The 23,763-nt window shown below is 41.1% G+C and overlaps 1 protein-coding gene across 1 annotated transcript in view; it reads left to right on the forward strand.

The window, feature by feature from the left end:
- TACR1 (tachykinin receptor 1) overlaps positions 1 to 23,763 on the forward strand; it is a 156,514-nt gene that overhangs the window by 57,416 nt on the left and 75,335 nt on the right. The window contains exon 2 of the mRNA XM_036099428.2: positions 13,398 to 13,592. Coding sequence (XP_035955321.1) covers positions 13,398 to 13,592 — 195 coding nt within the window. The remainder of the gene's footprint in view (positions 1 to 13,397; positions 13,593 to 23,763) is intronic.

The following is a 23,763-nucleotide window of genomic DNA, read 5'->3' on the forward strand; positions in this document are numbered from 1 at the left end:
GATCCCAGGGTCCTGGGACCGAGCCCCGCATCGGGCTCCCCACTCCACGGGAAGCCTGCTTCTCCCTCTCCCACTCCCCCTGCTTGTGTTCCCTCTCTCACTGTGTCTCTCTCTCTCTGTCAAAAAAAAATAAATAAAATCTTAAAAAAAAAAGACACTAGCTCCTGAAGTGACCCATGGCCATCTTGGTCAGTCAGCAAGTCAACCAGGGGATTGCAACCACTCAGAGTAAATAGACAAAAAAAAAAAAAGGAAGGAAGGAAGAAAGCAAGCAAGCAAGGAAATAGAGACCTCAAAGCTGGCTGGGTAGTCATGAAACAAACAAAGCCATTGAAGCTGTTTAAACAAATGTCTTTAATCTGTTTGTGACACCTGTCGCCTAGGCACAGAAAAGGTCCCAGAAGGTCAGAGCCCTTCAAGTCTCGGTGGGAGAGAGAATCCTTTCACACACACCCTCCCCCAGGGCATTGCAAAGCTGGGCATAAATCGTTGTCTTTTCTGTTTGCAGTTACCTTTATCAGGAAAATTCCATTTTAATGAATTTAATCAGCCCTCCAAGTTGTTTTTTGGTAATAGAGGTTGGTACTAATGAGTTTGTTGCTAGAAATCACTCTCCTGATCTTCTAAATCTGGGCATGAGATGAAAAAGCAGGTGTCTCTTTACAGTGAGCATCCATTGCCAAGGCTGGACCCCACTCTGCTCCTTGAAAGTGCTTCCCCGTGACGCTGGCGGGGGGGGGGGGCGGGGGGATAGACCTGCCTAGTCCAGAGGGTGGGCTCATTGCTGTGGACACAGAAGGACCTGTCTTCTTCCCCCTTCACCTAAAAATGTTCAGGTGGCCACATCTAGCAGAGAAGAGCAGGAAAACAGAGTTCTTGGGCATGAAGCCGTGTGGGTACCCAAGAGTGTCTTTAGTTCTCTCCCAGCTGCACTAGCTCTTCCCTCCTATTTGCTGATCTAAACAGGTGACACTTTTTCAATTTTATCTAAAGTCCCCCCACCTTCCCTCAACCCAATTTCTTCCCCTAGCCCTTCCAATACAGAAATTCCGGAGCCACCACTGGCTTTAAGCACAACTTGGCCTTAAACTTGACCTTGATTTTTCATGCTTGGTGTCCTCCTGTGTCTAGTGAAGGGACCAGACTAAACAACCTCTAATCCCCCTCCCCACCCTAACAGCCTCCATAGTCACTGAGGTCCTGTGTGCCATCAGCATGCAAGCACCGTGGACATACTCACCTCATCCATGGCCTGAGGGGCTTCTAGTTAGAAGTTACAGTAGACCTATCAATTTCCCGAGGGACAATATAAACTGGCAGTTAGGACATCCTTATCTGCTGAGGTCCCTGCCTGAGCCAGTGTGGGCACCACAGGTTCCCTAGAGAGTTAGCCAGGCTCTGCTCTGCTGTCATCCACCCCCCATTGTCCATGATCTCTCAAAAGCTCCAAAGGTGACAGAACACACCTGGATGAGTTGCCTTTTTGCCCTGTCTTTCTGGGGCCTGTCTGAGGAGTCTGCCTAATAGTGCCTCTCTAGTAATTATAAGCCCTTAATTTTTTATTTTCTTATTTGATCCTCACAATGCACACATGAGTTGGAAAAGTGAAAGCCCCTGTTATGAAAGTGACCCTTTCTGATGGGAGTGAGGGGGCTTTGAGAGCCGCGGGGTGAGAGGTCCTGTGAGGTAGGACAGGGGTGAAGGAGGGACAGCCTTCGGGAGCTGGGAGCAGAGGCACCTCGGGGCCAAGACTCACAGCCAAACCTGCACTCTGACCTCACGGAACATCTATAGAAATTGCTTGCCAATAAGGACACTAAGTCTCGGAGAGGAGATGATTTGCGAGCAGCTCACACCAGTCAGTGCCGAAAAATTTAAAAACTAGAGGTCAGTTCTCTCTGACTTTTACTCCAAGGGGATTTGGGTTTTGTTACTGTGTGGCACCAGTAAGTGCCAATGCCAAGGCCTCTGGCCTGGGCTCTATGGGAAGGAAGTGAGGGCCAAGCCCCTTGGAGCTCAGACCTACACGTCCCGAGGGAACAACCACCCCTCAGAAGGCCAGAGAAGAAGGCTGGACAGAGGACTCAGGAAATATGGGGCAGTGGGCCGTGCCCTGTCAGATGATGTGCCGGGGCCCCTCTCCACAAGCCCCTGTCCTGTCAACCTCTGCCCTCTCCATGCACCTCCTTCTCGCTTGGGAAGGTGCTTTCTCCCGTGCAACGCCCACACTCACAGCCTGTGTGCCCTCTCCTCTGACAACACCCCGCTAGTTCCCGGTATCACAGTAGCTCTCTGGTGGGCCTCTAATGAGTCTCAGAAATGAGATTTGCAAAAAAGACAGTGAAACGGGATGCTGTGTGGAGGGGGAGGCCTGGGAGACAGGGAGAGGATGAATCAGGCTCCTCTTAACCAGGGAAGCGGGGTCTTGGGGTCTGCTGCCGGGAGACTATTCATTCCAGCAAATCCTAAGAGGGTCTGTTGTGTAGTTGGCCAAAGTTCAGTGCCCCTTCACCAGTCTGTGACATCACGTTTCAGCAATTGCCATGCTTAAATGTCTCAGTGGAATTCACACACGGGAACTATGGGGAATGAACACTACTGCTCCCGTTTATATTTTTCCCGTGAAATACTATTTAAGCTGTAAATTGAGCTCTTCCATTCTAGACAACAGCTAGTAAGCTGACGCTGCAGCCTCATTGGCCTTTTGCCATTTGACTACCTCTGGGCACCTGACCGGGGATCCAGGCAGTTGCGCTGATGGTTTATGCAGTTGAAGTGTGTGTTGCGCCGGGTACCTGGGCTTAAGCTAGGCACAGACTCTGAGAAGACACCGAGTTGCCTCTGGGTGTGTGCATTACAAAGATGTCCTTCCTTCACTAGGAGAAAACTGACACTCCGAGAAATCACTCTGAGAGAGATTAAGGAGCTGAAAAAGCACTAAGAGCAAGGGGGAGAGTAAAAGAGGTATGTTCTGTGCAGAGAACTCCTTGAGAAGAGGAAAGTCATAATTCAGGCAGCAGGGTCTCCAGCTCCGGCCATGCAGACTGAGGAAGCCCACCATCAGCAGCAGGACAGGCCACTGGGTGGTCTGTAAACACAGGCCTGAGGAATGTTTACTTTCTGGAAAGCACGTTTGTCTCTCCTGGGCTCTGGCTCTGTTTGGCAGCCCTGGTCCCAGCATCCTCCATATGTTCCCTTGGAGGCTGGCATCCCCTCTGGGCACTATCATCAACAGAGACCACAGGACTGTATCCTTCCTCACTCAATCCTCTATCCTTGTTTTCCCATCAAGATCTGCAAGGAGGCCAACATCTGCTTGCTTAATAGAGGGGGACATTAAGTCAGTGAGTGGGTGGTCACCACGGGGCTATGTTGTGCCCTGTCAGAGATTCAGAAGAATAGAAGATGCATTACTTGCTCCTTCCTGAGAAGCATCTCATAAAATGTTAGAAGTGATTATAAACAAGCCATTTTTTTTCAGGTCACCAGACCTTTGTATATGCTGTTGCCTCCTCCAAGGAAGTATGTTGCCTACAGCTCTGTGTAGATGTACACGCCAACTCATCCTTCAGGGTCACATTTAAATACCACCTCCACTGGGAAACTTCCCTGGCCTCTGTGCCCAGGCCAAAATGGCCTCCCGTCTGCTCCATGCCTCCTACACGTTGTAACTTTCCTGCCACACACAACACATTTCATCTGCACTACAATACAAGCATAAACCTCTCCCTCTAGACAGACTTCTTCACAACAGGGAGATACTGAGCTCTTACCTGACACATCGAAGGGGATCACATATGTTTATTGAATGAATGAATAAAAAAAGGCATGAATATACAGGTTTATACGTGTAGAGAAGAGAAGACCGCACCCATTGTTGGCAGTAGGTCTGAGGGTCCTGGATAGTGCCATGATATAAAAGCAAAGCAAAAGGGTGGGGGGAGGACAAAACAAAGCAGAGTCTCTGAAGCCAGACGGCCAAGTTCAAACCCAGCGCGACCACTTGGTGGATGAGTTACTTGACCTCTCAGTCTGTTTCCTCATTTGGAAATTGGGGGTCATAACAGTAGCCTGCCTCAAAGAGTTGGTGAAAGGTAAAATGAGTTCATACACAGAAAGCACAGAGAATGGAGCCTAGCATTTCTCAAATGCTCAGTACGTTAGCTAGGTGTTTCTCTAAGGGAACAGAGTAAGAGAGAGGTTTTCCCTTTATCTCCTCCTGTATTCTTTGAATTTTTACACCAAATAATTCGACAATAAAACAATAAAAAACAAAAATAAGATCAGAACTTCTGCTTTCAGCCAAATGGCAGACTAGATATCCTGATTGATGATCTTGAAATTTAAAAATTCTGGATATGATACTATATATGCATGCAAACTTCTTAAATGCATTCATTTTCTTGCAAGAAAGTCAGGAATACTGAGGTAAAAAAAAATTTTTTTCAGATTTTATTTATTTATTTAAGAGAGAGAGAGAGAATGAGAGAGAGCACGAGAGTGGGGAGTGTCAGAGGAAAAAGCAGACTGCCTGATGAGCAAGGAGCCCGATGTGGGACTTGATCTTGGGACTCCAGGATCATGACCCGAGCCAAAGGCAGTCACTTAACCAACTGAGCCACCCAGGCACCCTAGGTAAAAATTTAAATGAGGTCAGGAATTCTAATTATTGGACAGAGTAGTGAAGCTAGTTTTTGTTTTGAGGGTATTTGATCTTGACTTTGACTCACAGGTTAAAGTACAGGGCTAAGACACAAAGCCTAGGACCTTCCTGTCGTGGGTTGTCTAACAGGATAAATTTTCTTAAAGTTGAGAAGCAAAGGGCTACACCCTCAGTGTAAAAAAAAAAAAAAAAAAAAAAAAAAAAAAGACCTGTAAATAAATGCCTGCCCTTCCAGGGACCATAAGGAAAATTGTTCATCTCTAACCTTGGTGCAGAGTAAATAGAAAGAAAAAAAAAATCTGAAAGTTTGCAGCAGAAAAGGAGTCCACACATGTACGCAGGCCAAATTCATATCAGTTGATTGATCTAAAAAAAAAAAAAAATCTCACACAGAAATCTAGTTCACAGTGACCCCAGCCTGGAAGTGTTCCCAGGTTCTTGGCAGAAACTACTGCAAATCTCGGAAGGAACCTAGCTTCCTCCCAGGCATCAATGAATTCTTACAGATAAAGTTCCAAGGAAAATAAGCAGGATGCAGTCAAAATGAAACAGATAATGAAACAGATCAGTGTGAGTGAGAACCTGCAGAGACAGACCCAGGGAGACTTAAGTAATTGGAGTTAACAGAGACAAAATATAAACTATGTGTATTATGTATAAAGAAATTAAAAAAAGAAGCTATAAAGAAGAAGCTTGAAAATAGGAGGACCAAGTGAAAAATACAAATAATGACCAAACATGTTGAAAAATAAGCAAGTCAAAATTATAAAAATGAAAAATAATAAGAGTTGAAACGTAAGTTAATAGACAGTTCTAATAATAGATTAGATATGCTGGAGAAAGTCCATGAACTGGAAGATTGAGCCAAAATAAGTATCCAGAATGTAGCACAAAGACACAAAAAGACAGATTTAAGAGAAAAAAACTAAGTTGTCTAAGTTAGTAAATAAGTGGTCTCTCTGTTTCTTTTTAATGTTTTACCAAACTTAAATACTGCAAAATTGCAGTCCACTCCAAGTTCATACCAGTCCATTCTGAGAGTACAAATTATTTACTAAAAAATAGAGATCTATCAAAAGATTTTTCCCACAAGTGAAAATATTCCTAAGAGCAATTCAAGAATTCCAAAATTAAATTGTGCACACCTTAGAGCTTTCATTGTTTACTTTGTGCAGTTCCTCTCTTGCCTTTTTAGGGTTACGTTTCAGTGTCTTTTTACTTACCAGATTTGTATTAAAAAATTATCATTTTCTAAAAGCTTCAGAAGCTCATATTTTGGGATGCTCCATTAGAAAGATTTGCATTTAAGGGGCACCTGGGTGGCTCATTTGGTTAAGCTTCTGCCTTCGGCTCAGGTCATGATCTCGGGGTCCTGGGACTGAGTCCCGCATTGGGCTCCCTGCTCAGCGGGGATCTGCTTGTCCCTCTCCCTCTCCCTTTCCCTCTGTGATCTCTCTTGCTCTCTCTCAAATAAATAAATAAAATATTTTTTAAAAAATATTTGATTAAAGATATTCAATTAATTTTAAACAAAATGCAACCAAGACTTAGAGGACTCAGGGGCAAAAAGTTTAGTATTATTATGTAGGTTAATTCACAAAACAGTTTATCAAAGTCTTAAACACTTCCAAAATCTTATTGAAGTATACTTTTGTATTCATTATCAACTTTACTAACAAAAAAGAAAAAAATTAGTTCAGTTACTCTGCACCTACAAAAATTTTTGTAAATTTCAACAACTTCAGCTTCTATTTTAATTGGTAAAATACCAGAGCTTGTTTGGCAAGTTATATGTCTCCAAGTATATTTCTGTTCCATAGGTTTCTTATTTTCATAAGGACATTATTTTTACCACATTGTATTCATATTAGTATCAAAACAAAACAATTTATCTTCACTGTCGAAATTTGAAATGAATTCATGATAATATTAACTATGTCAGTTGTTTCTACTTCCCAAAACTTTGATTCCATGAATTATATTATGAAATAATTGAACCATATTGAAATTACCTGATTTCCTATTTGAAAAATCTGATGACAGTGCTATAAAATTAGAATCGTTTGGCTATTTGCCAAGTCCTCTGCTGAGCCAAGATACTAATAGCTATCACTTGATCTTTTGTACATGCACAAGAAAAATTAGAACTGAAAATTAGTGAAATTAATTTAGAACAGTCATTTAATCTAAATGAAAAGTCATGCTTCACAGAGTAATGGGCAAACACACCATTTTCACTGCATATGTCAACGTCTTTGGACGCATTTGGCTTAAAGTAACTACTAACTTTTTGGTGTGGATGTTGCTGCTTCTTTAGCAGATTGGTGTCCTCTGGTTTCCACATGTTCAGTGGTAACACTGAGGCTCCATAGAAGGTAAATGTCTACAATCCCTGTGTGCAGGTCACACATTCATCATTAATTTTAATGAAAAGCAGAAATCAAGCCTATAATTTTTCATTAAACTTACACTTTTGTTTGTTTATAACTTATTGCTATCAAAGAGCTTTTTTAAGTAAGAAAGCACTATCAGCCAATCAGTCAATAAAATAAATAGTCGTGGATTTGCATGTACAATAAAAGGCAAAATCACAGTAGCAAGGGTGTCCCAATTACTCTATACAGTAGAATTGTTCAGCCTCCGTTCTGCTCATGTTAGTGATAATTTTCCAGGCTTCACATCAACCCTGCCACCCATGCTGTGGTGACCTGGGCATTACAAGGCTGCAGGCAGAGGACACAGCATAACTGTTTATCAGGGGGTTGACGGGACCTGCAGCTTTGAACAATAGTCCCACCACTACCTAAGTCCAAGTGCACCTCATTTCATCAGTGATTATCCCACCTGAAGTACTTGAGTGGTCAATATTATCAGGGCTGGGATTAGAGTAGGGCAAGTGAGGCATTCACTTTGGGTGCAAAATTTAAGGTGGCACAAATAATTCAGCAATCAAAATAAAAAATATTTTAAAATATAAAAAATGAATGCAAAAAATCTACACTTAGCAGAATATCCAAAGACAGGATCCAACTCTGCACTTGTACAACCAACAGTGAGTGCCTCACTCACAGGATCCTGCCTTTATCTGGTGAAAAAAGGAGGTCTGTGGGAGAAGAGAGGCTGCCCTGGAGGACAAGGAGAAGGAGGTGGGAACATGCCATTCTCTGAACCCCCCCTCACCCCACCCTTCCATCCCAGTTGCCTCTGCTTTAAGTTTTCATGCAAATCTGGCCCCACCTCTACAGGCAGAAGCCTTCAGGATACTGTACTTGGTTTGGATCTTTACTGCTTTTTTTCCCCATAGTTCGTTTCAGGCCTTAGTCATGTGTACTTTTATGGCAGCCCTGGCTGGAGACTCTATATCTGAATCACCTTTGAACCACATGGATCCTCTGATCACACATGGGGCAGGATGGCTCAGACATCAGTTAGCTCCATCTCTCCTTCAGTTAACTCTAAATTGTCCCAGGCTCTCAGCTCCATCTGTCTTTGCACCTATTTCTTATGGTTTTGTTGACTGTGCCGTTGCTGTCAGCTGGCACTTTTTTAAAATGAATCCGACAATGCTGTGAATCTATGTTGGGCTGAGAGGCCAGAAGCTCGTGCTTCTTAGAACTGTGCATAACATAGTGGTGGGGACTCAAGGGGCTTTGCCATTAACAAAAATGTTTTGGTAGTATGTGAACTTCAGGTCACTTCTATTGGCTGCTCAAAGGCCTCTTTGGTTATAGTTGTGTGATGCTTGAGCTTAGTTGAGTGGACAAAGTTATGGTCACGTGATCTGTCTAAATGAGGGTTTTGATGATTAAAGAAAGGTCCTAGGAGAGAACCCCAACTGATGCCCCAGCAGGTGTTCTCTGAGATGGAATGGGGTGGGAAGTAGGAGGGGAAAGGATGGAGCAGCCTCTTGTTCAGAAGGAGAGCTGGAGGGAGATGCCACGTAGTAAGACTGAATTCTGTACATAGTGGTCAGTGTGGAAGTTAGTCAACAAATACTTATCGAGAATTTGTGTAAGGACTTAATGTCAAGAGATGGGAAATTCTGAAGACCCAGGTCCAGTGAAGTCCTTCCTGCAGGATGATCCTGGATGTGTGTATCACAGAAAACACTGAGCAGTAATTATTCCCCCGTAATAGTCTCACATATGTTCAGACTGGGAAGAATGAAGGTAGAGTAAGAATGTAGTTCTCCTACTGCATTTATTTTTATTCAACAACCATTTATGGAGCCCCTGCTATATACCAAGAAATTTCATATTCATTTATTCAATTAAGCTTTCATTGAGTTTTTACTATGTTCTGGGCACTGAGGGAAGCCAAGGAAACCAGCTTGAAAAAGTCACAGCAACGGCCATCTGCACAAGATCTGTCAAGGATGAATTAAGACAAGGTAGACAGGCAAATAAACTGAAATGTGGTCCACACAAGGTTAGAGATCTTCACAGCAGGAAAGGCAGGGCACCTAAACCCAGTCACAGGACATGATAAATGGGCCAAGCCATGAAAATAAGTAGGAGCCAGCCAGAAGATCAAGGAGTAAAAACATCATGGGTTAGTGACCACTGTACTCAGACAAGCATCTAGATTCTGGAGTCATGAATGGCGGCTGACCACTTTACTAGCTCCTTGTGGGCTATAAGATCTATCCACCCAATGAGCTTTAGTCTTAGAGTCCTCCGTCTGCCAAAGCTAAAGAGTGTTTCTGAAGAGTACACCATGTTCTCCTATGGTTTTTATTCCTCCTGTTCTTCACTTCCTATCAACTAGACCAAGGATCAACAAACTGTGGCCCTAGGCCAAGCACGGTCCCCACCAGTTTTGTAAATTGTCTCACTGGCACACAGTCATGCCCAAGACAGTTGCCTTGTCTGCTTTCACACTACAAAGGCAGAGTTAAGTAGTTATGACAGAAACTGTGTGGGCCACAAAGCTTAGAATATTTACCATCTGGCCCTTTACAGGAAAAGTTCGCCAACTTTTGAGCTAGACTACAGCAGCCATGCTCTCAGCTGTCACTATTCCTTGTCATTTGAACCCAGGCGGATGTAGTCCCTTGACGGAAACCATCCTGGGAGGGAGTGAGTGGGGATGAGGGAGAGTGGGGACTGGAACTGGAGGCAGGGCCTGGGAGGTGAGATCTCTTGGCAGAGGAAAGACATCCTCTCTGCCAGGTGATTTAGGGCTAGTATAAGAGGACATATTATGAGGATACTGGGGCTTATCAGAAGATTGGATTCTTTTTCACTTATTGTTTCACTCTGCCTTTAAAAAAAATGTGCAGCCTTATATTTTGCCAGATTTCAGAGACTCTATGGAGAGTTCTTTTTATAAAGCATGATCATGCAAGGGGAGGATAGCACCTCAGGTGTTTGAGCTGGGAGGCCACATACAATTCAAATCAGAGCCACCAGCCCTCCATGGGACTGGAACAACCTGAAGTGGAGAACATAATCCACATCCCACACAGCCCCCGGACCCCTTTCTCTGGCAGCCTGATGATTAATGCGTAAACCAGAAAGACATTTCATTGACTGCCTTCTGGTCTCTTGAGCACAATGCAGTCAATAAATATTTATTGAATCCATTTTCCCAAGGCTTGTGGCACTTCCTCAATGATAAGTCATAACTGAATAAGCAAGAATTGTTCAGGGTGGTTACAAATAAATATATAAAGGTATGTTAATGGAATCCAAGCTAGGAATGGTCAGCAGGAAAGAAAATATGCATCCGTCTACGGACAAGTTATCCCAGGGGTACTAGATTTGGGGTGTAAGAAAGAAGCATGTCACATAAGCTCCAGAAGTGAGGATTTCCAAAGAAAGAAGGAAGAAAGGTAAAAAAGAAGAAAGGCATAGAGAAAGATCTACAAATGACTCTATTTTGAACAAATGAAAATACAATTTTTAGGGCCAATCTTTTCTATTCTCTCTGGCTTTATGCGGGTAACACTTTCATCTGTCACTGAAATGGCTCCTCCACTCAAGAAATGGCAGAGTTAACTGAAATGGGCTCCCAAATTGTAATTTTTGCAATAAAGTTAAAATATGACTTTCTGCAACCTGTTTGGAGCTATAGCACCAGTATGCCGATGCAGTTCCCCTTAAGCCCCAGTCACGTTAGATTTTGAATGGTGTATTGCCAATTTGGGCACGGGCATGGATGTTAAGGTACATTTATTTAAGATTGAATGCTTATCCTGAGTTAAAAGCAAATTAAAATCTTGCGTGTGAGATAATATTAAAAGGGGGCGGTGTAATTAGCACATTCTCCTTTGTGCAGTCTCCTCAAGCTCCTGTGGAGCCTGAGAAGGCACAGCTACAGTGAGAGCAGAAGCCTGGATGCTGGCACGGAAAGGCTTCTGCATGGCTAGGTGTCCAGCTTTGTAGGGGGAAGATCTTGCCTCCTCTGGGAAATGATCCAGTAAGCCAGCCTACAATTAATGACCATCTAGGTCCAGCCCTTCACCGAATTGGAAAGGACATTAGTAGCTGCGCGGTTCACCTCCATTGGCTCTGATTCTGCATTCCCTGTCTAAAGAGGAAACCAGTGCTCCATTGGCTTCAGGCAGCAAGAAAGAGGCAGATCCAGGAGGGAAATCACGATGTCTTAGGGTTCTTTTCAGGAGACCACCCCAAGGATGGAAGGTCATCAGGTCTATGGTCCCTTAGGGTAACCTAAAGAAGACAGACAGTGTTTGATTCACGGCATTTTGAGAGTTGTCTTTGCCCTTCTGGTGCTGTAGACAATAGCTGCATGATAGGCTTTATGGCCACCAACTCAACCGAGGAAACTTGCCCGAAGATTTATGGCTTACTGCTCACCCCCACCAAAATATCTGTTCCAAGTCTCTTCCGAATTCCACTCTCTCCTGACTTCTAGACCGCCTGCCCATTTTTTCCAAAAGAGGCAGAAAGAAGAGATTCTGAGGGTTTTCTTCTGGAAGGTTATCACTTCTGATCATATATGTGAAGGCTGACATGAGGTACCCTAGTATCCAACCTCCATACACTGAACAGCTTCAGTGGCATCACTAGAAAAGACCAGAGAAGAAAACCCAGGTCGCTAGCAAGAAAATGTGAAGAAAGGTGTTTTAAAGTTTAGAATTATAAAAGGTCACTCAAAGAAGCCTTCACAAAAACTAAGCCATCAAGCTTCCCAGACAGGGAGTCAGATCTGATCATAACACGAGGAAGAGAGGAAGGCTCTGAATGCTTCTTTCCCTTCCAGCTGGATGCCCAGCAGACTTGTCCCAAATCCAGCTAAATGCACCTCTTTAAGCGCCTCCAACAGTTCCCCTGCCATACCAAGACTTGATTACCTCTGCCGCCTCCGTGAGGCTCTAAGGCATTTATCAGATTACCACTTGAGGTCACATATCCTACTGTCATGTTTTGTGGTTGCCTATTTATGCGCCTACTCTCCCCAGAGAAATTAGAAGCTTGGAGCCGAGAAGGAAAAGCTGTGTTCTGCATGCGGCAGGTGCCCAGTGCGAATTTGTAGAGCACATGCTGAGTGAAATTGCTTTACTTGTAACCGTGGCCCCAGTTCCAGCCTACAGATCCTAGGAGTCCAAAGGGTGTAGAAAAAGAATTATGTGGAATTATGTGCATCCAGCTGACAGCTGGGCTGCTATTTGTCTGCTCTTTTCCGAAGTCTCCATTGGCCATTCCGTCCCACAGAAGCCAGAAATACCTGCATATCAGAGAATCAAATGTAAGATTTTGTCCGATAATATTTAAACCCCAAAGGCAGTGTGAGACATAATTTCTACTCTGACAAAGGATACATATTTTAAGGGATGGATCCATAAACTTTGCAAGAAAAAATACACAGAGTAAGATGCCTTTTAAAATGGAGGATTCAGAATTGATGTGATTATAATTGATATGAAATGTTGATTGGAATATTTATTCCTAAGATCTCTGCTACATTTCAGAGGTGGCACAAATTCAAACGTGTGGACACACTCATTCGGGGCTCCATCCCGGGGGAGAGGACATGGGGGAGTGGCTCCAAGTCCTGAGTCATCATTCACGTTTCTTCCCCCTTCCTGCAAATGAGGTTTCATCCACCCTGGACTTTAATATACCCAAGTGTGTCTGTCTCAGCAGGTGGAGACTGTTTCTCCCCATGAGGCATGCCTTGGTAGCCACACACTGACTTCTAGATGTTCAAAGAACGGATGAAGATTTCACCTGGAGCTGATGTTTTCTCTTAGGCTACTTCTTTCTCACACACACACTCATCGTTCCTCACATTATAGAGACCAATATAAGATTGTTAGCCTTTTCAATTGCCACATAAGAACTTTTAAAAACCACTATTTCTATCAACATCATTCCTTAATCCAAAAAGGATAAAGACAGCCTTTATATTGAATAAATTGACAACATTTTTCTTGTCCTTCTAATTCTACTGTATCCCTCTGATCTATACTTGGTTATCATGTCCCCAGCATGAGCATTCTAACGATGAAAACATCTCTCCTGGAATGTTGCTAGATGGGTTCTAAATATTTAAAAACCTGGTTGTCTTTTCCTATGGATTTTAGGGTTTTAGGTCCGAGGGTCATAAAATTTAAGGATAGAATATGCAAAAAGGATCAGAAAATAGTAATAAAAATCATCAGAAGTCAAAGGTTTCCCTGGAATTTTTCGTTGGTAGGGACAATGCTAATCGCCAATGCAAATTTTGGTGACCAAATCAGAAATTTGTCCTTTCTTCTCTGTTCCAGGTACATGGCCATCATCCATCCCCTCCAGCCCCGGCTGTCAGCCACGGCCACCAAGGTGGTCATCTGTGTCATCTGGGTCCTGGCTCTCCTACTGGCCTTCCCCCAGGGCTACTACTCAACCACAGAGACCATGCCCAACAGAGTGGTGTGTATGATTGAATGGCCAGAGCATCCCCACAAGATTTACGAGAAAGTGTGAGTAGGAATGACTCCCTAGTGGTGCCTTCTTTGTCTTTTCTTGTTTCTTCTTTCTTTCCATGCTCTTTTGTTGGTTGGGATTTAGTGTCTTTCTATAAGCATTTCTTCATAACCACTCTGATATCAAGTTGATGTGTCCATCATTATCAAGGGACTCTTATCTCCCAAATACTACTCTGGACTTCAAATGAAAATTAGAAAAATGTGGGACCTGGATCCTGCTATAGCCTACCATCCAGGTGTTCTTCCATCTCCTCCGTGGGTTACCAGTGACTCTGCCCCGCCAGTGTCTATATTGCTTTGCCTGGGAGCTCTTTCGTCACCTACAGAATGCCACTCTGCCCTCTTGCTCAGCATGCCAGGGGTGGGGGAATTATCCCCTGCTCCCAGCAAGCTCTCAACAACAGATAGGAACCGGTGTATGAACACCCCAGCTCCCTCAGCCCACAGGTGGAATGTCTCTGAGGTGTGTGTTTTACACTGTGTCCAAGGTTTTGTGTTGGGGTGAAGCTCCAGTCACCCCAGCGGCAGCTGGCTCAATGACACACCCTTCCTTGTATCACTGCCCTACTCCCTACTGGTGTTTCTTTCTCCTTCTAACTAAGTCACTTGCACTTGAATCTTTATCTCAGGATGTGCCTCTGGGGAAAACCAAGCCACAGCACCTATCTTCCAGGGTTTTCTAGGTGGAGAAATAAGATACACATTCAAAATGCATGGGAAGGCAAAGCCAGTACAATGAGACCTTATGAATTACAAGTTTCCCTACAAAGCAGGCCTGCTTATCTTCGGGGGCCTGACTGATCTCATTTAAGGGTTTTCAAAGAAATCCTGGCAATTTTCTCCAAGACTTCTCCTAGAGGCAACACTGAAATGACTTATTCTTTGTTTTGTTCTGCTCAGGTAAGTGGCAATGTGACATTTATATTACCATCAGTTTTCTGGGCTCAGAGCACATTGATAATGTGGCTCCTTTTGAAAGTTCTCTATAATCCTCCTATCTCGGGTTTATTATGTGAATCATAAAAGAACACTGGTGTTAATAATCAGGTGATCTATGTCTTAGTAACAAGATTGCCATTACTAGTTATGTGACTCTGGGCAAGGATCACAGTCCCCCCCTCGTTGTTAAAATTGAAAGCGACAAAGCACTGCTTCCCATAAACAACTGCTATGAAGCACAAATGAGATAATGTATCCTCCCCTTGTAAGCTATTAAATGCCATAGGAAAGGTAAGATAATGTTATCGAACCAAATTCATCAGATAGCGGTAGAATCATTACAGGCCTTTAAACTCGCTAGATGGTAACACAAGACACTACCTGTTGACCCCCGAGATCTGAGTGTCTGAAAGCCTGCTGCGGAGAGTTATGCTGCTGCACCTGTTCCATGGAGCACGGAAATGGGGCTCGCCAGCAAGCAATACATAAAGCCCAGACTTTGCCTTCCAGACACAGGCAGTGGGATTTAATCGATCAAGCGGTGGGGGGATTAATGCTCAGCCTAGAAGCAGACATTGAAAATTATTCTTCCAAATGAAACTACAAGCGTGAGTGGGGTCTCAGCGGGAGGAAGAGCATAGCTTCACAAGCTGTACAGGCCCCTGAACATGTTCGAGCCAGAAGGTTCCCTCAAAAAGGACAAATGAAAGCCCTGTGAATTAAAGCCCATTCTAGAAACTGCTTAGAAACTGCCTTTGGTTGCATGGTCTGTAGCTCAGCTCTTGGCTCTCATGATCTTTTCCAAGTCGGTTACCTTCCTACAGTTTTGTTTCAAAATACAGTTAGTTTATCTTCCAACAAATTCGAAGTTTAACATGGAAACAAAGGTATTTCCACAGATCTCTGGAGTCTTGCCCAAGAAATAGTAGTTTTGTTTTTTTTTTTTTTAAGATTTTATTTATTTATTTGACAGAGAGAGACACAGCGAGAGAGTGAACACAAGCAGGGGGAGTGGGAGAGGGAGAGCAGGCTCCCCACTGAGCAGGGAGCCCGATGTGGGGCTCGATCCCAGGACCCTCGGATCATGACCTGAGCTGAAGGCAGCTGCTTAACGACTGAGCCACCCAGGCGCCCCAAGAAATAGTAGTTTTTAAAGTTTGAACATTTTGCTGTCCTATGCTTGAATATTTTGCTGTTTTATGCTTATTAATGACTAAGAAAGCCCTTTGAGACTCGATACAGCATGTGCCGGATTGTCTTATTTCCTTGCAATGAGAATTTAGGGTAGCTGTACTGGATGCATGGTTAGGTTTGCCATCATTGTTTATTTCATGATTTTTTAAACTTCCTCTTTCTTTTATTTGTTTATTTTTTTAAATTCTATTATTTTTATTAAGTTTTTAATTTTAATTCCAGTATAGTTAACATACAGTGTTATATTAGTTTCAGGTGTATAATGTAGTGATTCCACAATTCTATATATTACTCCGTGCTCACCATGCTAAGGGTTCACCTATTTCACCCATCTCCCCGTCCCCTCCCCGCTGGTAACCATCAGTTTCTTCGCTGTAGTTAAGAGTCTCTTTCTTGGTTTGTTTCTCCCTCTCTTTTTCCCTTTGCCCATTTGTTTTGTTTCTCAATCCCACATATGAGTGAAGATGAATGGATAAAGAAGATATGAGACACAGACACACAGACACAGACACACCCACACTGGAATATTGTTTGGCCATAAAAAAGAAGAAAATCTTGCCATTTGCAACAAAATGGGTGGAGCTGAAGAGTATAATACTAAGTGAAATAAGTCAGTCAGAGAAAGACAATACCGTACGTTTATTTCTTGATTTTAACCTTAAAAAAATGAGTCTGGAGAAGAGCATCTGATTTTATCTACTCAGGATGTGTAAAATGCTCACAGATACAGTAGTAAGTTAAAAGAACCCATATTTGTCATCCACATATGTGCTGTGAAGCAAATGTAAGTCAAGTGCATAGTAAGCTTTATGTAAGTCTATTTCCTTTTTGTCAATATCCTTCATAATGTATTATGATATACTTTTAGAGAATTTAAGTTTTACTAGCTGTAACCTAAGTACTTCATTATATTGTCTTCTGCTAGAACTGATTGCCATTTCCACAGCACACAATAATCCCAAATTTGAAACCAGGAGGAAACTTTGTTTAAGGCAGTGTAATAATTAGGTTAGGAACATGGGTTCTGGAGTTAAATGAGGGATCAACTCCCAGCCACATCACTCTCTAGTTGAGTCATCATGGTCAAGTTATTTAAGCCTCTAAGCTGAATGGAACATTCCACATAGAGGTATTAAGAGAAGCAAATAAGGCACATGCTTAGCCCAGTGCCAGGCACATGGGAAGAGTCTGGTGAGTATTAACTACTGCCATCAGCATCAGTCATTGATCTGGGTGCATGGGTAGATGACTGGCAGCAGACAGTGTGGTGGGCAGATGCTTAGGCCCAATTTGCCTGATGAATAATTTGTGCCAGCTAATTACATAAAAACGTTTTGTGAAAAATCTTAGATTGCTGCATTTGCCTTCTGGCTGCATGGTGAACTTCCAGCCCTGATCATTCATCATTCAGACTCTTTATTAATACATGGATTAAATTAAGCACTATTAAAGAAAGGCAATCCAATAAAAGAACAGGCAAAAGTTTTGAACATGCACTTCACAAAAGGAAATGTCCAAATGACCAACTAATATGTGAAGACGCACACAACTTCATTCGTCACCAGTGAAATACAAATTAAAACCATAATGACATCTTACTGCACACCCATTAGACTAGCAAATGTTAAGAAGTCTGACTCAACTAAGAATTTAGAACTTTTGGTGAAATTAGGAAACAATGAGAACCTTTGTAGACTGCTAGAAGAAGTATACATTGATAAAACCATATTGGAAAACATTTTTTAGTATCCAGAAGAGCAGAAGCTCTCCATACACTATAACCCCACAGTTTCGCTCGGGGCTGATTGCCCTAGAAAAATGCATGCACGTGTGCACCCAAATACAGCTAGCGTGTGGTTCAGATCAGCATTGTTCTTAATGCCCCAAACTGGAGATATTCCAAATGTCCATCATCAGTAGGATGGGTATAAAATTGTGGCACAAGCATGTAACAGAATACTATGTAATTAATACAATGAACAAAATGTAGCTCCATGCAACATGGATGGCTCTTACAAAGTTTTAAAACAAAATGAACAAAATGAGGGGCGCCTGGGTGGCTCAGTTGGTTAAGCAACTGCCTTCGGCTCAGGTCATGATCCTGGAGTCCCTGGATCGAGTCCCGCATCAGGCTCCCTGCTCAGCAGGGAGTCTGCTTCTCCCTCTGACCCTCCCCCCTCTCATGTGCTCTCTCTCATTCTCTCTCTCTCAAATAAATAAATAAAATCTTTAAAAAAAAAAATGAACAAAATGAAAGTACATCTTTAAGAGCACATCAGGAGGTGGTAAAACTATAAAAGCAAACAAAGCAGTAGTCACCATGAAAGTGAAGACATGATTCTCTCTCATGGGAGGGAAAGGGGTATGATCAAGAAGAGACACTTAGAGGTGCTTCTGAGGGGCTGACACTATTATATTTCTCGATCTCTGTGGTAGTAGCATGAGTGTTGGCTTAAAAATCATTCATAATACCGGATAATTTTGTTCATCCACTTTTTCTGGAATGTATGCTTCATATTTTTTAACTGTAAATTAAATGCTATTCAAAGGATTTTGCTTTTACAAGCTCTCAAGAAACTGCTCTCATTGGGATAACCCCAAAAGTTCCTTCCTAAGAAATTACCTTTTGAGGTGTGGAGCTTTGCTTAGAATGATATTATTCATAAGTTTTTACCTTTGAATAAGCCAAAGTATGGATGGACCCCACTTCATTCTCATGCTTACTTGACCCTGTGCATTTTGCCTTGTTGACTTCTATACTTCAGCCCACCTGGAATTTTCCCAACTGGTCTAAGAGTGTATGGGACAAATGCTGTCCTTGGAAGGAGTGGCAAACATTAAGCAGAGCGTAAGACCCAGTCTCCACAGCTCCGCCCACCCCACCCCACCCCCGCCCCGCCTTGCTGCTATTCATAAGCATCCACCTCTGGGCTATAAAATGTTACCAACAGACTTGGTCAGTTTCCTGGAAAATCATTTAAACCTTTATTTTGCATTTTTAAAATGAATAAATTATGGAGTCTACGGAAAATTCCTCTAATTTCTTTAATCATCTGTATGTCCATCATTCATGAAAGGCTCTAACATTTTGATGAATATTCTTCCAGTCTCTTATTCCCTCTCTAGGTAAATACTGTTCTTAGTTTCTTTTGTAAGTGTCTTACATAGATACAGGTCAACACAAATATAAGTTGTTTCCCTCTCTGTAACATAAAATGTAGCTTTTTATGCACCTCATTCTGTATCCTATTTTTAAAATTTAATATATCTTAGAGATACTTCCATATTAATTCATGAAGAGCTCCTCTATTCTTTTTCTCAGCTACACAGTACTCCAGGCTACAAATGTACAATGTTATTTAACCAATCACACTTTAGGTGGACTTTGGATTATCTTCAGCCTTTTGCTATTACAGAGTGCAGCCACGGATAGCCTTCACATGTATCATGCAAGGCTATCTATAGCAAAAAAATTCCAAAAATGGAATTGCTGAGTCAAAGATATATAACATTTTAATTTTGGTATTTGCCTTCCATATGGGATGGTACTAATTTACATTCTCACTAGCAGTGTATGAAAGTCCCTGTTTTTCTACAGCTTTTCCAACAGAGTTCTATATTATCAGGCTTTTAGATTTTTGCCCATTATAGTTAAAATTTGCATTTCTCTTTTTACGAGTAGGATTGAATATCTTTTCATAATAGGAGTAATTTGTATATACATCTTTTTATCTGCTTATTTCATTTACCATATCATAAATGATTTCCTATATCATTAAACTTGTTTCTACAACCTGCTATGAATATATACATATACGCATATGTTTATATGTGTTCATAATTAATAATTTTGGGGGCACTTGGTTGGCTCGGTCGGTTGAGTGTCCAACTCTAGAGTTCTCTCAGGTCATGGTGTCGGGGTCGTGTAGGTCCAGTCCCGTGTCAGGCTCCGCACTCAGTGGGAAGTCTGCTTGAGATTCTTTCCCTCTCCCTCTGCTCTTAAACTCTCTCTCTCAAATAAATAAATAGATCTTTAGAAAAATTAATGATAATTTTGTTAACTAATCTGCTCTTTGAAAATTGATTACTCCAGTGGGTTCTTTCAGCTGACCTAAGATAAAGCACTAAGCTTTAAAAGAAGCTGCTTCTAGCTATATCCTTAGATCCCTGCGGGGACTGCTTCAGTGCCTTCTGCCATCCCCTGCTTATGTTTACAGTGCACGGTTATAGAAAATATCCTAATGTTGTAACATTCATGAAAGTGAAGATGTGGGCTCGTTATTAGTGCAGTAATATCATCATCCGTAACTGAATGTTTGCCACAATTTGCAAGCTGGTGAACTGTGACACTGCCCAGGAAGTCCTATGAAGGGGGAGTACATTGACTGGTTTCATTGGTGACCAAAAGTGACTCCTATTGGTGGAGAAAAATACACGTGAGAGGACGAGGAAAGTGTAAAAAAGAAACATTTGGCTTTGAAAAATACATCGACCTCCCTGTTCTACTAAAATGAGGAGGAAAGTGCCATAGCTTTCAAAGTTATTCAGAGCCAAGCCCACTCTGGAGGATGCTGTACAGGCTGTCAAGTTGCAGTGGTCCCAGAAGGTTCCAGGGCAATGTCCCTGAGGACAAGGAAGATGAATGAGCCAACATTTCTTCATCAGAGGGCCCATCGCCAAGGCCAAGAAAAAGTCTGTAATGAGGATGAAAAATGAGAAAGACATCCAAATGAATGAGCTTTAGACAGTGGGGGGATTTCAGTTTTCCTGAATCATTTATTAATATTGGTTATATATCATTTTCTATTAATTAAACTTCTACGTACCTAACTTTGCAGTAGAACTGTAGCAAGAAGTAAGACATGCCTATTCTGAATTCCAAATATTACCAATTGTTCTGGGAAAGGAGTCTATGCCAGAAAACAGCATCATTCGTGACTTTAATTACCTGGAAATTTTGTGGATGTGAACATGAATGTGTATATATGTGTATCTAATATAATTCTCTATATGTACCAGTTGTAAGAAAGACTATAAAAATATGTGTTGTTATTTTTTGCAGCATTTTGTCTTTTATATTTTATAGCCCAGCATCAGAAATTAGCTGAAATTTTATATTTATATGTATCTTTTCATTAATATTAATGAAAATTGAAAATCAGCTAATTGACAGAGTATGAGGGGAAAGGGAATATCAGAAAATGTACCTGGAGCATTACTTCTCAAATTTTCCACCTTCTTGATTATTTCACAAATAATAAACGAAAGAAAAGAAATGTGGATCCTTTGCCAAGCTGCTCCAGGCCTTGGCCAAGGGGGTGTCAGCATATTTGTGTTTCCAGGACTGATTGTTTATGCTAGCCGTTATGATTAATCTCCTCCCCTGACACCTGCTACATTTATAGATACAGCCCAGGGCCCCTGGTATTGTCTTCGCTGTTGATGAAAAGCAGTTAAGCCAAGAATGAAAAGTACATTGACACTTCAGAGAAAGATGATTGCATAAAAACAATCCCTTAACCTTAACTCCCAGAAAGAAATTAAAGTGAGCAGAGTAAAGAAGGAGGAGGAGGAAACTTAAAAAAAAAAAAAAAAAAAAAAAAGCCTACATTAATACAGAAACTAAGAAGGTTGCCATACAAATGCCAGAAATTTCACTACATTTCTGGTAGATACTGTGCAGATAGAGCCAAAGAAGAGGCAGCCACCACCAAGGACTGTCATAGACAAGACATAAAATAACAGCCCCTAATTCGGAGGGGAAAGTGTAAGCCTGAGAAAGATGGGATCCCCTAGTTTGAGGTTCTTTTGGGCTGCCATAATCAGCTTCCAGAGGTAGCTGCTCTTAGACTGGGCACAAGGTGCACCCAGGCCAGAGAGCGTAATTGACAGTAAGATAAAAATGATGATTTCCTACAAAATTGTGAATATCAAATTGACACAGCTTGAGGGGATAGGAATGAAAATACTGTTCAAGAACTCCATTTATGAAAGGCACTGGGACCAAAATTTGTGCAGAGAAATTCTTTCAAATACCCTATAAGCTCTTCAAGAGTTCAAAACCATATGGAGTACTTGCTAAGTTATTAGACACCCTTGGCACAATATAATTGTAAAAAACTAACAAAACCCAGAACTCCAAAAACAAACCTTCAGGCCAATTCCATTTACAAACATATATGCAAACATCCTAATTAAAAGTCACCAAAAAATCAAAATGATTTTAAAATAGCAATGGTTTGTTTTTGAGCATGACATTTTCCAGCAAATAAGGTTAGTAAATTATCAGGAAATCTGTTATATTTCATTTAATTAATTGGTCAAAGGAAAACATCATATATTTGTTTCAATAAATGTCAAAATAAATTTGTTAAAATATAATATCTATTAAAGAAAAAAGTAGCTTATATCAGCAATAATCCTTGAGAAAATAAACGTATAACAGATCTCCTTGACAGCAGAAACAAAATTAAAACACTTTGAATATTTAAGAAATAAGAGTATATGAAGAAAATTAAAGCATTATGCTATTTTAGACTTTACTGAATAGCATAAGAGAATATTTGAGAAATACATTTCACTTGATTCAAACGCTGGGAATTATCTAAGGTTCATATAGGAAACAGTCTCCTTCCTATCTCTTTTTTTCCTATTTGTACACCAGTATTCATAACAGCATTATTCACAGTAGTCAAAAGGTGGAAACACCCTTCTATCTTTATGTAATTCCATAAAGCTATCAGTTCTCCACAAACTTTCCACAAGTATGTTTAGGTAACTGATAAAGCAAGTCATTTAAAAAGAATAAATGGATAAAAATCGTTCAAGGAAATATTAAACAAGAAGAATTATTTTTGGTATCAGCAAAATAATGAAAAACAATGATAAGAAGTGACTCGCTCTTCTAGATATGAAAATATCATTTCTGGGGATAGAATTAATCAATAAAAAAACAGAACAGAAATCATACACCTGTACACACACACAGAAACCCAAGACTATAAAATGTTGTGTTTAGTATATGCCACAGATGACATGTCTAATCTGTAAGGATTATTCTGTAAATTTGGAGGGAAACCTGATCAACCAAAATTTTGTAGAATTCTCTAACTCAAATGATTTTATCGGCAACTGCATAAGCCACCACTGCCTGCAGCTTGGAGAGTCACATATATATTAGCACACTGAAGCCTCTGAGAGGCTTTCCATTCAAAAATGTTTTAAATTTATTTTCATAGGAAATATATTCATGTGGTTTAAAAAAAACAGTGTAAAATGGTAATCAGGAAAATATTTCTCCCTCTAGCCACTGTTCTTACTTTCTGGTGAGCTTTTTAAAGTTTCCTTTATGCTTCTCTTAAAAAGGTTTGTGTATGTGATCTTACTGTTCTCTTTCTTACACAAAATAGATAATACACCCTATTCTTGTTTCTCCATTAACAACTTATCTCAGATTCCTTTCTCACCATATGGAGCAAGCATTCTCATTTTTTTTTTTACAGCTGCATAGTATTCCTCTTTATGGAAAAACATCATTTATTTATCTGGTATGATTTCAATGTATATTTGAACTGTTCCTACTGTTTAGCTACTTCAAATTATATTGCAATGAATAGGCTCCCCCCCCCGATTAAGTATTATAGTAAAGAAACCTGACAGTTTTGCTTCTTAAACCTTATGTTTCCCAAGTTGATCATAAAATCCTTCTTTTGATTAATCCCATCAACATCCCACAGAACTTTTGTCCACAAAACATATTCTGGGGAAACTCTGGGCTAATCATAAAGCTGTATTCCTTTCTCACAACTTAAGACCAATATAAATTCCATGTAAATTGAGATGGAAAATAGACTTTCCCAACACCAAAGGCAAATCCACAATGGAAGAGATTTCTGGTTTGAATACAGATATAAAGATATAGATATATTTCTTAAATTCTGTATATCAAAGAAACCCCATGAAAATACAGTGTATGAGACAAACCACCAATATTATTAACATAGAGAAGCTCTAACTAATCAATAAAAATAAA

This window comes from Halichoerus grypus, chromosome 10 (genome assembly GCF_964656455.1).
Source record: "Halichoerus grypus chromosome 10, mHalGry1.hap1.1, whole genome shotgun sequence".
Lineage (NCBI taxonomy): Eukaryota > Metazoa > Chordata > Mammalia > Carnivora > Phocidae > Halichoerus > Halichoerus grypus.